General features: G+C 38.7%; 1 protein-coding gene across 1 annotated transcript in view; it reads left to right on the top strand.

Moving 5' to 3' along the window:
• Nucleotides 1-13505, top strand: part of CNTNAP2 (contactin associated protein 2) — a 1034819-nt gene that overhangs the window by 871655 nt on the left and 149659 nt on the right. Inside the window, exon 15 of the mRNA XM_065665653.1 lies at nt 11164-11291. Within this exon, the coding sequence (XP_065521725.1) occupies nt 11164-11291 (128 nt within the window). The remainder of the gene's footprint in view (nt 1-11163; nt 11292-13505) is intronic.

The raw sequence follows: 13505 nt of genomic DNA, 5'->3' as shown, positions 1-13505 counted from the left end.
GGGATCTTAGGACTTATTATTCACTCCATCATCAGCCTCCTTTGGCTGTGACCATATTGGCAAATATTCTTAGAAGCCCATGCCTCAGAGCCTTTTCAGTTGACACAGTCAGGGCTGTAACAGCTCACTGCGGAGCTAAAAGTGTTGGAGGGGTTCATCAAGTATTATGCTAGGAAAAGACAGGCTCAGCTCAGAGGGAATTGCCTTAGGAAATGAACGGTGAGTTCTGCTAAGTTTGCTTTGGTCTTTCCTTGTGGAGAAAGTGGTGATGTGTAATATAAAGAGAGCTGAGCTCAAAGGCTAACAAGAAGGATAATGGAAATCCATCAGAGCAATAAAGTGGAGCAATCTGGCTAATGAATAGGTCACTAATCTTGTATAAGTGTGGTCAACAAAATGCTAAGTACTTGACTCGCTACATTTTGCAGTCAGTGCAACAAAACAGATTTTTCTAAACAAGAGCATGTACATTTGGCCTAATATTTAGCAAGAAGTATAGCATGCCATAACTTCCCTGTAGCTCAAGTCCTAATCTTGGTCACTCAGTTGTCTCATAGTGCTGAGAGAATCCCTGCAGCCCCGCAGAACACAGCTGCATCTGGAGGTGGCACAGTTGTACACTAAGCAAGAATACGATATTTCAAAACCTCACTACGTACCTTGTTTAGTATTCTTTCTCATGTCCTCTGTTAGTGTAATACGTGTGGATATACACACACACAGACAAGAGGTGAGGGTATCATAAAAACATTTGAAAAGCCATGAAGAGATTAACCTATAGATAAAGTTGCATATCATTGCAGAACAAGGTTGTCTGTCTCTTTAGAGAAAGCACTGAAAGAGAAACCTAATTGAAATCAATTCTGAGAGATGTATGTGCATGTTTTCCAGTGAGGGAAGTGGCAAATATCCATGTTTGATTGTGCTTTATTGCAAAGTGTTTCCATAATGAAAAAAGACATTTGTTAATTACTTCTATGCTGCAACATTGCTTTAAATGTGCTTCAGTAACTTGGAGCATTCATTTTCAGATAATTATTTCTGATGAATGGTGGTACCCATTTGTAGTGAGATACTGAATTCCTTTTTTAGCTAGAGAACATTCATGATAATCGACCCCGCTTTCCTTCCTCAGTAGATGTAGCAACATCATGCATTATGTTTATGGCACAATTTGCAGATAATAGTTTACAGTGTTTTGTGGGATTTGGGGGTTTGGGGTTTGGTTCTTGGTTTTTAGCAATGGCCGTTACAAATTTCGTCTTCCATTTGGCTTTGCCATGGCTTGGTGTTTGAAATTCCTGTTTCTTCCCCATCTCCTTACCAGTTCCAGGATAAATTAAGAAGTCTCAAGCTTTCATAGGTCAAACAAAACAAATGATGATGACATCAAAAAAGCACAAACCTGATGGCTTCACTGTATTGAGAGATGTTTTTGAGCAGTTGTGGAAAAGCAGAGTTGCAGAGTTTGTTTCAAGACCACTTTGACTGATAATTTTACAGTTAGAAACAATTTTTTTCTATTTATCAGGAAAGCAGAAAAAAAAATAATGTAGGATCACTGATTCCAACTCTGGCCAGCACTAGGTTAAGAAATCCTCTTACTGAGCAAGGATCTACAGATGTACAAGCTGTATGTTACACAATAAAGACTAAATAACACTGCTGATCTACTGGGATAAATGCCCCTTTGAGAGAGGCATCAGGTGTGGGTTTTCCTTCTTCCACACACCCACAGAAGTAAAATGGGAAGCAGTCTTCTGGGGGTGAGACCGGAGACAAAGTACAATGCGATAGTTACCTCTAAGGGCTGAAGGAATATTCGGGTCTTCTGAGGAGAAACAATCATGTCTTATTCCATAAATACACAGTATTTCAAGAACGAGAAGTGATCATAGGTACAAGAAGTAAGATGTGGTGGTGGTGGTGGTTAAAGTTTGAGTTCAGTCAGTACCGAAAACCTATTGAAAAAGAGGTTCAAATACCTAAGTTTTCTTAAAAATCAGGACAGGGTTGTTTGGGGCCTTTACAGAAAGGAAATGAATAGCTCAATAGTAATTTGTCTAGGAATCCTACTTTTAATAGTACATGACATTACTTATTTTCCCATCTTTTGTCTTTTTATTGGCTACATAGTTTATTATTTAGTAAAAGGATTCTGGTATGCTTATTTTCCATGTGATGGCTAGCAAGGAATGTAATTTTTCTGTGTCTTCCAAAATATCATGTAGATACAGAAGTAGGATAAGTGTAATTTTTTACACAGAGCAGAATCCAACACTGCTGAATACATTTTTCATGTCAGACAGCTTTATGCTTACTAATAACCTCTATTTTACAGAAGCCCAAATGTAAGGCTAAAAGGACTCAGATATCATCTGTATTAAGCATAGACAAGCCCAAATGAAGAGGATTTTGGCATTAAAAGACAAAGGGAAGGATAACCATGAAAAATACTTACCAGGAGATGTAAATTTGGGAGACAGAATCGACCTACTTAGAGAGTCATTGAATCCTAGAATCATTTAGGTTTGAAAAGACCTGTAAGATCATGAAGTCCAGCCCTTCACCAGCTCCATTGCCCTTCTCTGGGCATACTTATCATATGTATGATTTTGTAAGGTTTCCTAATCAAGCGATGTTCCAAGGTGTGATCAACCTAGATTTTTTTCCCAAAGTATTTGGTGTCATAGCTATACAAGCAACTGAGAAGGTAAATCACAGCACCCTTATGTTCCCAGTGCTGCTTTTGTGTGAAATGTAGATTGCTTTCAGTGTTGTATGTGGTATACCCATAGATGTGATGTAAGGATGAACACTACAGGAAGTGCCAGTGGAAGGGTAGGAGCAATGGTAGCTGTTTGTATAGTTGGGTTTCACTGAGATTTTCTAGGCGCAGGAAGTCCCATACTTCGTTAAGTTTTCTGGACCAAATTCAACACTAAGTTATGCACTTTAGTACCTTATTGAACACAACAGGCATATAGGGGCTGAAGTCAGCATTAACTATAGCCATCTGTTATTTTGTCATGCCATACTCAGTTATTTTTATTTAGCTCTTTCAGTCATATGAAATAAAACTGTCAAAGTTGTCAAGAACTCCAAGAAATGAAGTCTCTGAGCTGCTGCTCTGAGGTTTTTAATATTTCTTCCAATACAGATCTTTGTGCCTTAAAAATTCTGCCAGAAGCACATTTGCTCTGCTAGTTTGGTAGGCCATAGTCCAAAGGCTTGTGAATAGTTAGAATGGACTATTTATGAGTTAGATAGTCTAATAATAAATGAACTATCTATCTATAGATACAGATCTATATATAGATATCTATCTGTATATATTTATATCTTTACAATTAGACTAGAATTCATCATTTATCTGCAGAGATCTTGGAATAGGATATTCAGTGGTGTATATACAAAAAACGCACATTCCGTTGGATAACTACTTCTAAGTGTGCACACAGTAAAATGTTACCATTGCTATAGTGCATTCAGATGTACAAAAATGGAATGAAAAATGCTTGGGGTTTTAAATCAGAGAATTTTGGAAGCAGCTGGCAGTATTCAGTACAGTCCTTCGGGATTTTCTTCCCTTGCAGCTGAAGTAGCCTGTGATTTCATGGGAAGTTTCAGTATCTGTGAATGGATCATGGGAGGAATACAGGTTTCTCTTTGTCAAGGTGATTATGAAGAAAGGTGTTTAATTTTGGGGGGCATGTTGAATAGCTGAGTGGATCATTTAGTTTGATTATGCCTGTTGAGAACAGAGTTTTCTCATGTTTCTGTCATAGAGCAAAGCATTTTAAACTTTCTAAGGTTGACTTGAAAACTTTTTAAGCACTGCGAATTGCAGGTTATTTTCAAGTTTCCTTTATTAACTGTTATTTTTTAAAATATCTTTTGAATTCTGGCATATTTTGAGATGAAAGAATCATACTGGTTTGAAAATGCCAAATGAAATTTTTAACTAACTTTTTAAAGAGGTTTCTTTGAGTTATCTGCCCTTTCCAATGCCAGTTTTTCTTGGCAAATTCCCATAGCATCCCATTTCAGTTGTAGGTCTACAGGAGAACTTTCTTGTCTGCTTCAGCTGAATCCCAAGTAATCTTATCTCTATAATCACCCAAAGAGGAAGGGACATCTCAATGCAAGATTCAGCATTACTCCCAAAGGAAATGCCATGTATATTTCCTGTCCTAGTTAAAAAAAAAATCTGAAACTAAGACAGAGAACTGATTAAATTGTTGATAGAGGCAAAGATCAGGTGCTGGAGATCAGTTACAGCATAGTAGGATTCCTAGATTCCATTCTTTAAATGTCTTGGTATAGAAATAACAAAAATCAACAGTCAAGTCAGAGTTGCTGCTGGACCCCAGAAGAGGAGCCATGGAAAGGAATACTAAAGGAATGAAGTTTATAAGTGGAACTGCTCTGCTAGAAGGAGAAACTTTCTGTCTCCACTGTTCTGTTGGAAGGAGAATATAAGCAAATACTCAGAAGAGGCAGATTTTCCCCTGAAATTGATCTGTATAGTTCTAAAGAAAGCAGAGTGCAGTTTGCTATCTCTGTTATTCACCTTTTGCTGTGGTTATTCAGTTTTCCACAAAGTCAAGAAGTCCTTTCAGGCAAGAGCCCTTTAAGAGCAGCCTGAACTCTCTCGGTCTCCATTCTGAGGGATTATTTAAATGAGATCCATTTCTCACCCATTTCTCAAGGTATCTCTATCACACATGGCATCAGGAAGTGCTGTGATAGCAGTGGCATATCTTCTGGACTTCAAGGTTCTTTCTGAGTTGCCAGAGGTTTCTGTGTCTCATCACTTGCCAAGCAGGGAAAAGGGAAGAAATGGAGCAGGTTCCTGTCAACTTCTTAGCTCGGAAACTCTCTCTGAACTGCTTGCAGAAATTCCATGGTGATAACAGTTTCAACATCAGGCATATTAAATTATTCAGCTAAATCCCACATGCCTGGTCATACTGAAAAGTGGTTCTTAGACAATCTGCCTTTGGAAGATTCATGGTATTTTAAGTCTTTTGGGAAAAAAATCAAGGTTTTATGAACTTCCTTTAAAAGCAGGTATTTTATTAGCCAGTTTCTGATTTGTATACTGTATACCTTGCAAACTATAAATTTTCTAATCACTATTAGAGCATATAATCCTCATAAGGATGGTTATGATGATTCAAATTAACCTGCATTTAATTAAGAGGGTTGGTGTTATAGGATTAAAAGATTTGAGAGGTGTCCAAAGGAGCAAACTGTTTTCCTCATTTAATTCCAAAGCTTTTTCATCTTAAAGGTCAGGGGATGGATAGAGTGTGTGAAGTGAAAAAGGAGATCTAAGTCTCAATCCAAGAAAAATGTGTGAATTAAACGTGTCTTTGCGTGGCTAATTTAAGATGATTTCTTCTTCAAAGAAGGTTTGAAGTTCCTTAATTAACCTGACTAAATTCACATTACAGTGTTTCTTTTGTATAGTTCATTGTCATTGAGGGTATCGTAAATTTTTTTATCATTCTTCTTGTGGACTAGTTAGGAATATTATGCTTGTATAGTAAATTAATCTTAAATAATTTAATCAATCTTGTATAATTTCCAAACAAGGATTACTTTTGCCTGCTACATCATCAGCCTCATGGGTTTGACAGAATTAGTCTTTACTAATAGAAGGCAAAGGATGGACATGTTTATGTTAGTAATTTGGATGCTGGGATCACACAGTCTTTCATTGTATCATTTAGATGGAGGTGAGGAGAAGGTGAGCTCTTCTTGAGAGCTCTCAAAAACAAACCTCCAGACTGCTTCCCTGTTTTACTTCATCATTTTCCACTGAAACAAGCCTCTTACAAACCCTTGTTTGCACCACACAGCTAGCAGTTGTATCTGCATATAGGTTGTGATTACCCAAGTGAAATACTGGTTACATCATAATGAAGTGCCTGTTTCTAAAGGCTGGCGCTCTTTCCTGTTTGCGTGCTAGTTGTTTTGCTCAACTGCCTTAAGATCAGTCTTAATTTTAAGAGCTCAAACTTCTTTTGCAGTTAGGAATATGAGAACAACATACTTTGTAGGACTTCAGCCTGTCTAATGCCAGTGTGGTGGAAAAAAGTTGAATTATGACTCTCTGACTGTTTATACTGTCCCGTAAAGTAATGAGACATTTCTCATAGTACCCCTTGGCAGCCACAGTAAGGGAGAGTCATTAGCTCCAGTTCAGTGTTTAAGGGTGGTATCTAAGGTGGGAAAGGGACCTGTAAAGAATCCCAGAGAACAACAAATTCAAGTAGAAAAAGAAGTTTTCATCTTGGATTATATTGTTGGCAGTTTATAATTCCTTAGAATCGCAGAGCTGTGGGAACAGGGTGAATCTAAAAGTATGACTTTTCTGCTGCATGGTATGTACATTACAGAAAGTTAACTAATTTTCATCAAATCCTTTCAAAAGTTAGCTAGCTCTGCTTTAATCCTAGCTTTTGTTTGCCCTTGTTTTAATCCTGTTAATTAGAACTTGCATATTTCCATGTAACTCACTTCCAGATTATTAAGGCTGCTGCCAAAATGGCATTGTTCATTAAATTCTCTGTATTACCAGCTCTTCTTAGCAGTTGAAATATAAATAAAATTCTTGCCAGTTATTTCTGGAAGAGAGAAAATGCTAATGCTTGGTACACCAATACCCTTCACAATGTTTTTTACAGTCATATGCAGATACTAGATGGACTAAACTGCTTTATACCTCTCTCAGATCATGGAAATTCAGGGATTACAGTAAACGTGCTTGCATACTAAAAATCTGGGTCTTCAGAGAGGTGTTCAGTTGAATACCTTTGAAATGGGAACATGTGGGAGTTTTTATTTGTCAGACCACAGCTGAACATAGAATGGTTTGGGTTGGAAAGGACCTTAAGATCATCCGGTTCCAACCCCCTGCCATGGACAGGGACACCTCAGACTAAACCATGTCATCCAGCTCTGTCCAGGCTGGCCTTGAACACTGCCAGGGATGGAGCATTCACCACTTCTCTGGGCAACCTGTGCCAGGGCCTCACCACCCTCTCAGGGAAGAACTTCTTCCTTATATCTAACCTGAACTTCCCCTGTTGAAGTTTAAACCCATCACCTGTTCTATCACTACAATCTCTGATGCTAAATAATATGTGTTTAACACTGCAGTTTCAATCCAGTAGGTTTTTTATCTGTATTCTCAAAACAGTTCCTGTTCCTCAGCTCATATAAGCATATCTTTTAAAATTAACTCCATTCCTACCTGTGGTACATTCTTTATTTGTTTCCCTATAGGACTGGACTGATAATTAAGTGATGTCTAAAGAAATAGGAGAAAATAAATCAATCCAGTAACAGAAGTCTGGTTGTATTAAATCATCATATAGGCAAATTAATAGCAATACAGAATCTTATCATTACTTTGAATATCTCATTTGCTGATATATGCATACCACAGAATGCTTATAAAGAGTAAGTAGATGATCATAATCAAAACAATGATAAATCTTACACTAATATCTGCTGCTTTCATTCAAAGGCAGCCTGAAGCACTTTGCAGACTGTTATATGTAGGCAAAGAAATTAGAAATAGAAAATTACACTGAGATTTCATCAATATCTCCTGGTAATAATTACAGGATTTGATCAGATTCATTCATCTCCCATTTGGTTATTAATAGGAGTATAACACACTCTGAATTCAATCTTTATTCTCTTAAGGGGATTTTCTTTGGTGAGGGAAAACTTCAGAGATTTTCTCCACCCTCTTAATGTGCAAAGTCTTTAAATACCGGCAGGAACATTATCACTTGCAGGAATTGAGTGCTCCAGCTGTGATTATTTCTAAGTGTGTAGTACAAAGTAAAGTATTATATTCAGTCTTTGGTTTATAACTTTTTTGACTTTGTCAGCGCTTATTGCTATGTCCAGAGGAACTACAAGTACCTTAGAAAAGCATAGCAAAATCACTCAGTGTCTTGAGCGTATATGTCTTTTTGGTGCACATGTTGACCAAAAGCTATCACTATCCCTTTTTTTGTTAAGAGCAAACAAACTATGCATGGTCTGCTGAAGAAAAGACAACTCCCTTTCCCTAACTCTTTGTCCAGTACTCCCAGCCCTCAAGAGCTTCTGTGCAGTTAAGAATGATGATGAGACAAGCAAGCAATTATCAGAAAATAAGGCTATTTCTGAACAGAACTCTTAACATTTAGTTTTATTGCCATGGCAACAGCCTTAAAGTGACCATATCACTAAATGCATAAGTCAGATATTAAAATTAGTAGAAACATGGTCAGTAAAGAGGAAGAAAAGTGTTACGGCTCGTTTTTATTTCCTTCAAAGGAGGTAAAAGCTATTGGTGACAGGAAAAGGGCAGCCCTCTGACATCCCTATTTGGAGCTGAAATATTAGCCCTTTTTGTGAGAGGGGAAGGGAAGAAGAGAAATGCCAATAGTTTTCTTTTTAACACTCTTTGAAGAATTCTTTCTTTTAAACAGGCACGTCCATCTTTAAAGCATTCTTTGGAAGAGTAACAATCGGCAGAGAAAGCTAACCTCAGAGGAAAATCTCAGAAAGAGTAAAGAGATGACCTACATTTATCCTCTATTAGGAGGGAGTGGGTCCCATGGATACGGGTCTTTAGCAGCAATGGAAGGTTAGGTCTATATACATGGCTTTGTATTCACTCTTTCCTTCCTTAAAGGGAAAGTCCTTTAATCTTCCTTTTGTTATATCACCTGTCTACAAATTGATGAATACAGTACCTTTGTAAAGGGCATTGCAATCTGTGGATGAAAAGCAGTATGCTACAACCTAGCACAATCTGCAGAAGCAGCCTGTGAGGGTTATTCCTCTCCATTTGTCTTCCTTCCTAGCAGTCCCCTGGAGCAGCCTCACCAACCCAGCACCTGGTATAGCCTGTGTCCAACCAGATAGGGTTAATGATTTCAGAAGTATAAAGGGCCCATGGAGAAAGGGAAGTGCTCTGAAGGGGCAGAACATGCAGATTCAGGAAAACAGTCATCTCCTATTTGAAAAACTCTAGTAATTAAATCTCTAATGACTCTCTTCATCACAGAGAGCAAACAAGAGTTCTGATGATCTGTGATGGTTGTTTTCTTAATTACTTTAGTTGTGCTGCTTTTAAAAGGCATGTTTTGCCAACAATCTCTTCAGAAGGACCCACTAAGGATGATGACTGGGGACACTACTGGAAAATACTACTGTGCTACTGGAAAACTCCAAACATTATCACACATTATGCAGATCCCTGCTGTGCTTCCCAGTTAGTTATTAGCAATATGAGTCAGGTCATGGAACCATCCAAACTAGAGATGAAAAAGACTTTCAGTTTCCTGAAATCCTTATGAGCTCCCAGTTACAGTCATATTGTGCTCTTCAGTAACTTTTCCAGATCCTAAATGCATTCTTCATCCTATGGTATTTTTGAACAAATAAATTAATTTTTAGATCAAGAAGTTGCTTACTTTAGATACTTAGTTGTATGCCAAGGTACAGTTAAAAATAAGAGGCAAAAAAGATGGTTTAATTTTGCTTCCTCTTTCTTTTGTGTCAAAAAGCATATTCCTAACACTGTATGTAGTAGGTTTTTTCCTGTGTGGGTATTTGTGGCCTTCTATGTGTTTATGTGAAAAAAGAACCAACCAAGCAATAAGAAAACAAAAATAAACAAAAATGCACCTTAGAGATAAAATGAACGTGAGCTGGCAGTGTGTGCTCGCAGCCCAGAAAGCCAACCGTATCCTGGGCTGCATCAAAAGCAGTGTGACCAGCAGGTCGAAGGAGGTGATCCTGCCCCTCTACTCTGCTCTTGTGAGACCTCACCTGGAGTATTGTGTGCAGTTCTGGTGTCCTCAACATAAAAAGGACATGGAACTGCTGGAACAAGTCCAGAGGAGGCCACGAGGATGATCAGGGGACTGGAGCACCTCCCGTATGAAGACAGGCTGAGGAAGTTGGGTCTGTTCAGCCTGGAGAAGAGAAGGCTGCGTGGAGACCTCATAGCAGCCTTCCAGTACCTGAAGGGGGCCTATAGGGATGCTGGGGAGGGACTCTTTGTCAGGGACTGTAGTGACAGGACAAGGGGTAATGGGTTAAAACTTAAACAGGGGAAGTTTAGATTGGATATAAGGAGGAAATTCTTTCCTGTTAGGGTGGTGAGACACTGGAATGGGTTGCCCAGGGAGGCTGTGAGTGCTCCATCCCTGGCGGTGTTCAAGGCCAGGTTGGATGAAGCCTTGTGTGGGATGGTTTAGTGTGAGGTGTCCCTGTCCATGGCAGGGGGGTTGGAACTAGATGATCTTAAGGTCCTTTCCAACCCTAACTATTCTATGATTCTGTGATTTTGGTTTATTTTATTTGCTATTTGGAAGAAAGAGCACTCAACATGCCAGCTGCATTCAGCTTCTGAAATGATAAAGGTTATGTGTTGTAACTGTGCTTAGTGATTTGACCTAGGCGTGAAAAAGGCACCAGGTTACTGCATTTCACTGCAGGTGAAATGAGAAGCTTTTAGACATGACTATAATTTGAATGTTAGTGATCGTGCTAACTAAAGTGCGGTTTTAACTCTATACTCATGGTTAGATTCACAAGTTTAGAGCTTTTGGACTTAGTCATTTAGTATGAGAAATGACAGGACTATGACAAGCCTTCCAGATAATTAGTTTTTTATTTCCCTCTTTTAATACTAAAAATGTTAAATATAAAAGAAGCACTTGGTATACAGCGGTATAATAACTGGCAGCAATTAGAGCAATAAAGATACGCTTCTGGGAAGCATTAGGGTATCTTTCCCTCTCAGAAGACCTCATCAGCAAGATCAACGGCAAGTTGTTAGCTACTAATATGGAGCTGGTCAGTTGGGAAAGCAGGGAGACCCACACAAGCCCAGCTGATTCCAGGACTGGCCATGCTACTTGGCCTGTCTTCCTGGGTGACAGTAGCTGCTATCCATTTTTTTCCCAGCAAACAGACAGCATTATTGCTCAGACTGATGTTGTTTGAGGCAGTTAACACTGTACTGGTGTAATTGCTGCATACCTGTTCTCTTGGTGCTTAGTTCATTGAACAGTAATAATGTTCAAGGGAATTATTTTCATCTATTTCACAGTTGCTTTCTTTTTCTCTGTCATTCAGGAGAAAAGACACTGGGATGCTGTCATACAAAGAGCACCTACCAGTGAGTCAGATAGTGGTTGGAGACATTGACCGGCCTGGGTCTGAAGCCAAGATATCTGTGGGTCCCGTGCGTTGTCAAGGAGATCGTAAGTTGGCTGGTTTTCATTCACTTACTCTTGCATAGAAAGCAAACTGAATTGTAAATTGGTGACATTTTAGGCACCCCATGCAAATTCAGAGAAGCGGCTGTCTCTGAAGAGACTTTATTCTGTGACAGCATGTGATTTGAGAAATTTTGTCTATGAAGCTGCACATAAAGTGGTTCATCTTTGCATTTTAAATACCAATATTTGTCTTTATTTTATAGTAAAGGTGGCAACTTCGAGTATTCAACTAAGTTTCTGTAGATATAAGCAGTAATACATATTGCCTAAGCATATTCCTCAACGTCTGTGCTTCTGTTGGCTGCTATTGTCAGCGTCATTATCACTGATATGCTTATCACTGTAAACTGTGTATATGGAATATAAATAGTAGCATGGTGGCAAACCTTATTGTTGTAAACTCTGTTTAAAGGTGTATAAAATTTGACAGGATTGTTATCAAGTGTTACTCATATCTGGGCTAGATGTTTCTATGTGAAACATTGAGAGTTTTCTGTGGTAACCTCTCATGTCCAGGCTGAGTGCTGATAGGACATGCATGTCCTCCAGTTTGATCAGCAGGTGATAGAGTAAATTGGTATAATGGATAAATTTCCACTTCTCACACACACACACACACAAGCTGGGTTGCAATGAGGAGGGTTGTATTCCTCCTTCAATCTCTGTGATATTTCAGAAGGTGAAATTCACCACCGAAAGGAGAGCAACTGCTTAAGGCCCTTTTAAAATCATACTTGAAAACTTAAACTGTGTGTAGTTTGCACACAAGCTGTATTTGTCCTCTGAATTTGAAGGACATTACGTTACAAGAGGTGCAGTAAGGAAAGGTTGCCTGATATAATTTAGAATAACTGGTGCTTTCATGGTCTGTAAAGAGTACAAAATCCATCCTCAGATGCTGATAAAGAGTACTGTAAGTCGGTCTATGAGATTGCAGTGATGGCTGGGCGTTGAACATTCAGGTTGAACAGCCTGGTTGTAAGCAGCATCTAACATGGCATGGCAGGGATGAGTGTGGTTTGTCCTTTCTCCTCTGCTACTTTGCAGGTACATGCTTCCCATCTGCATGTTTCTAAGTGCTTTACAAAGAAGATCAGTAGAGTTATTCCTGCCTTAAGCTAAAGCAATTAATCCCAACTGAGAGGAAATCACACACTCAGAGTCATCCAGCAGGATGAATGAGGAAGTTGTTTGGGTCCCAGTCTGGTGTCTCAAATCCCTAGGCCATTGCACAGTGATACAAGCAAATATGCGTAGCCTTTTTTCTGTTTGTGGTCTTTCTGGGTTGTGCAAATGATTCCTCCTGATTTTGTTAATGAATCCGATGCCTAACAAGCAGAATCACCATCTCTGGAAGTGTTCAAAAACTGTGTTGATGCTTGAGTGGTGGCCTTGGCAGTCCTGGGGTAATGGTTGGACTTGATGATCTTAATGGCCTTTTCCAACCTAGTTGTTTCTATGATTCTATGAAACAAATACCATGGGATGTTTGCAAACTTGCACATCACCTGTTTGGTGCTTGTTATTTATGGTGTTTGACTAATCACAGGTCAGTTTGTGCGTGTTTCTTTCTCAGCTGTGTTTAACAAGTGTTTTGGTTAATAGGCTGTTAAAACTGATGACTATGAAATAATGAATAACATCTTTGTTGCACCTGTGTTCCTCATATCCTAAATCTGAGTGCTGCTAGAAATACCAGCCTCTAAAGTGTGAGCCATTTCTAAATATTAGTATAAATGAAACCTCATTTGAGCAGACAGGAGCCTTTATGAGAGTTGACTGACTGACACAGCCATTTGGGAAACTGAACGGCTGTATTCCAAACATCCTGATTAATTGAATTTTTTATTTGAACTTTACAGATATGATTTATAGTTTTTAAAAAAACTTTGCCTATGAATAAATTTGAATTTACTTCCATGACCATATATTATTGTCAAAAACCTGTTTTTGTAAGTTTTTTCATGGGAGATAATATAAACCCAGTCCTTGACAGTTAGTAAAAGCACCTGTTTTATATTCCGAGTGCATTTACTAAGCATTCTCCTTCGTATTCTTTCTTGACCATATACACCATTGCTGTAACCCAGACCAGAACTGTCTCACGATGGATTAGAGCTTGTGGAAAACAAGGTTTCTGTGCTGGGGAAAATTCCCAAATTTCAAAATGCGCTTTTGTTTCAAAGGAAAGAAAGA

Source organism: Lathamus discolor, chromosome 2 (genome assembly GCF_037157495.1).
Source record: "Lathamus discolor isolate bLatDis1 chromosome 2, bLatDis1.hap1, whole genome shotgun sequence".
Lineage (NCBI taxonomy): Eukaryota > Metazoa > Chordata > Aves > Psittaciformes > Psittacidae > Lathamus > Lathamus discolor.
The sequence above is the reverse complement of the archived record's forward strand: the minus strand, read 5'-3'. Positions and strand labels throughout refer to the sequence as shown.